General features: G+C 41.4%; 1 protein-coding gene across 1 annotated transcript in view; it reads right to left on the reverse strand.

Moving 5' to 3' along the window:
* The window catches only part of LOC101861997, a gene marked incomplete at its 3' end in the record, with an annotated part of 88,080 nt that extends 84,235 nt beyond the window's left edge, over positions 1–3,845 (reverse strand). Inside the window, 1 exon segment of the mRNA XM_013089539.2 lies at positions 2,861–3,845. Coding sequence (XP_012944993.1) covers positions 2,861–2,926 — 66 coding nt within the window.
* Between the last annotated feature and the right edge of the window lie 7 nt (positions 3,846–3,852).

A 3,852-nucleotide genomic window follows, 5' to 3' on the forward strand; every position in this document is an offset into this window, starting at 1 on the left:
GAGAGAGAGAGAGAGAGAGAGCGAGAGAGGGGGGGAAGAGAGAGACAGAGAGACAGAGACAGAGAAAGAGAGACAGAAACAGAGAGAAACAGAGAGAGAGAGAGAGAGAAAGACAGACAGACAGACAAACAGACAGACAGACATACAGACAGACAGACTGGCAGACAGATTTAAATGGTCCACGATGAAGTGTCGTTTTGTAATGACACCCACGTTCACTGAAAAAAAAAGTTAGTAGTCTCTATATGCACGGCACAGATAGAATGGCATATCAGGTCAACCAGCAAAATGAACCAACGACCCAGAAACTTCCGAAATAAATGCGCATTAATCATCGATTCAACAAGAGACCGTTAAAACCAATAACACAAAAAACCAATGCGCCAGCTTGCCTACCTTAAAAAAATAATTTAAAAAGAATAACCTGCAAATTAATTAGTACGTACGCTAATCAACCAATAAACGAATCAACCAAAACTGTAACAAACAAGACTGTCATTCAAATACTTCATTCAAACAATATTTTAATCAATTCTCTTTTCAACCAACACTCCAATCGACCAACCAATCAACAGACATTTCTATTAACAAACCATTCAAAACATGCTCCAAAGAATCAATGCAGAAATCAACCAATATTCTAACCAACCTGCCAATCAATCAATACCCCAACTAACCAATCAATCAACAAATTTACCAATAAACCTGCCAAACAAACTAGCACTCCATCCAATTCATACTCCAAACAACCAATCAATGACCCAAACAATAACTGATCAGTCAGCTGACCAGCAAACTGACAAGCCAATCAGCCAAAACTTCATTTAACACTTTCCGGTCACTCGGTGCAATAATGCGACGGTGAAAATGATTCGTCCCGGTCACCTGGCACAGTTCTGCGCCAGGCCCATAGATGTACACTATAGGTTTAAAAGGAGGTAACTCTATGGCCAGGCCCAAGAAGTCCGTTGCAGTCTCTCTCCTGGCTGAGTGGCCAGATGGGGTATTTTGTTCTGATGTCTCTGTGACTGTAAAGTGTTAACCAGCCAACCAGTATGTCAGCAAACCATCGAGACAGAAAGACTCAGAATTCCAAAGACAAGCATCCCTAGCTGACACAATGTTATCCAAGACCGTATCGTTCACGAGTCAACACTTCAGAGGCATACCCGGATTAGGATGAGGACGACGACAACAACACTTCAACAACAACAACAACAACAACACTTCAACAACAACAACAACAACACTTCAACAACAACACTTCAACAACAACAACAACAACAACAACAACAACAACAACAACAACTTTATCATCATCATCATCATCATCATCATCATCATCATCATCATCATCATCATCATCATCATCAACAACAACAACAACAACAACAACAACAGCAACAGCAGCAGCAATAACAACAACAACAGCAATAATAACAACAACTACACCAACTACAACAACAACATCATCAACAACAACAACAACAACAACAACAATACCTGTTAAGGCAACACAAGCGAAAAAGGAAAATGACAACATCAGTACCATCAAAAGCAACGAAAGATAACAATCTTTTAAAGCAGCTGTGGCAACAGCTAAACAACACAAATACGTTACAAAAACAGACTAAGACAAACAATATATAAGTACGGCAGAAACAATAATGACCACAACAATAAGTAACCACAGGTACTTAAAAAAATCCAACTCTTTACAACAAATAGAACTGCAACGGTATCTAAATCTTGATCATCAAAAGCTTGAAAACCAACATCATTATAATCTCACAACCAATACTATTTCTGCTACCACAACAACAAAAAACAACAACCAAATAACAACCCCCCCCCCCAAACATCAACATAAACAACAATAGTATCACCTTACACCATCAATATTATCAACAACAACACCCCCTTCCTCAATCATCAACTCTGCAACATCAGTAAAGTGCGAGCACGCCCCTCCCCCCCTTTCCCACAAAACAACAACAACAACAACAACAACAACAACAAAAATACCCCCCCCCCTCCTCAAGATTTTAAAAATCCACCAGAAAGACAATAAATTTGAAAAAAATATCTTCACGATCAATGTCCTCATCCTCAACAGTAAAATAACTACAACAACATAAATATCACTACCGCCACTACCACCACTACCAACAACAACAACGACAGCAACATCATCATCATCATCATCATCATCATCATCATCATCATCATCATCATCATCATCATCAACAACAACAACAACAACAACAACAATCACAACAACAACAACAACAACCACAACACGAACAACAACTACAGGAACAGCAGCGGTGATAAAGAAGACAACAAAAGCAACAACAATAACGGCAACGACAACAACAACAAAAGCAACAACAATAACAACAACAACAACAACAACAACAGCAACATTATCAATTAAAAAATATAGCTTTCATCCCAATAACAACAACAACATCAGCGAAACCCCTAATCGAAATCACAATCACAAAAGAAGAACAACACCCTAGACAACAACAACAACAACAGCAGCATCAGCAACAACAACAACAACAACAACAACAGTACCATCACAATCATAACAGTATAATCGCCATCGTCATCCCCACCAGCACTATCATCACCCCCACAACAACATTACCAGCACTTTGAAAACTTTCAACAAAAATATCATCATCATCATCATCATCATCATCATCATCATCATCATCATCATCATCATCATCATCATCATACCCACGGTCACCGAAACCATCATCATCATTATCATCCGCACCGTTATTATCGTCATCACTAATAACAACCTCCTCCTCCTCCTCCTCTGCCACCAATTCCAAACACTCACCTGTTGCACCATCCTCATCCGAAGCCTGGTCATGTTCTCGTGCATGCTCTCTGTGTCGGTCGCCATCTTGTCGTCTGCTCGTCTTGTCTTGTGCCTGGCAACGGCCGGGGGGTTGTCTTCCCTTCAACACAGCTCGCTAGACCTACACACCAACGTAGGACTGTTGTTCACAGCAAACACTTCACTCAGAATCGTCTAAACCCTTCTCCCACAAAACTGTCGATCATTTTATCGGCCATTTTGGACGCATTTTTGCCAGAAACTACTATTGTTTTAGGTTCATGGGTTTACGGTAGCGTTCTCTAACACAGAGTCTGTGACAATCAGGAAACTCTTCTAAGTTCAAGACATACCCACAATCCTTAGCGTCAGTGGAAATAAATATGGCGTCACAACTGGAGATACGAAGAATCCCCAAAAGAAATCGTCACTGACACTTTCCTCTCCCTTTACAACCTTCTCTTTTTTAAAGTGCTATTCTGGTACTGGCATATTCTTTAGTGCTAGTTTAGCGGTCTGAATGGCCCCGCGCCGTCAATAGAGAGTCTCTCTCTCTACCTCTGCCCCCCCTCTCGGTCTCCCTAGCACCAGGCTAGGAGCTTTAAGACGCACCCTCTTGTTTGCTTGAAGGCTGGGCCTTCCATGCTTTCACTTTGGTAACACAAGGCAGTGATTGAAACGCCGTCAAGCCGGGTCGAAGAAATCGATTTCGATGTTCCCCTACTGATCGATCACAATTCGGAGAGAAATCACAAGGTGTTTGCGGGCCGATCAAAAGAAAGAGGTGATAGGGTGTTGAATGTCTTAGAGCTTGAAGAGCATGCTATCGGTGAGCTAAGCAGCCGTGTCAGTTTTATTTACCTGTGCCCACGAAAACAAAAGCGTTGAAAGTGAGAAGACTGGAGAGGGAGAAAAGTGTTGGGTGCTGAAGTGTACACGCATGCATGTGCATGTGTGTGTGTGTGTGTGTGTGTGTGTGTGTGTGTGTGTGT

This window comes from Aplysia californica, unplaced genomic scaffold (genome assembly GCF_000002075.1).
Source record: "Aplysia californica isolate F4 #8 unplaced genomic scaffold, AplCal3.0 scaffold00975, whole genome shotgun sequence".
In the NCBI taxonomy this organism is placed as follows: domain Eukaryota; kingdom Metazoa; phylum Mollusca; class Gastropoda; order Aplysiida; family Aplysiidae; genus Aplysia; species Aplysia californica.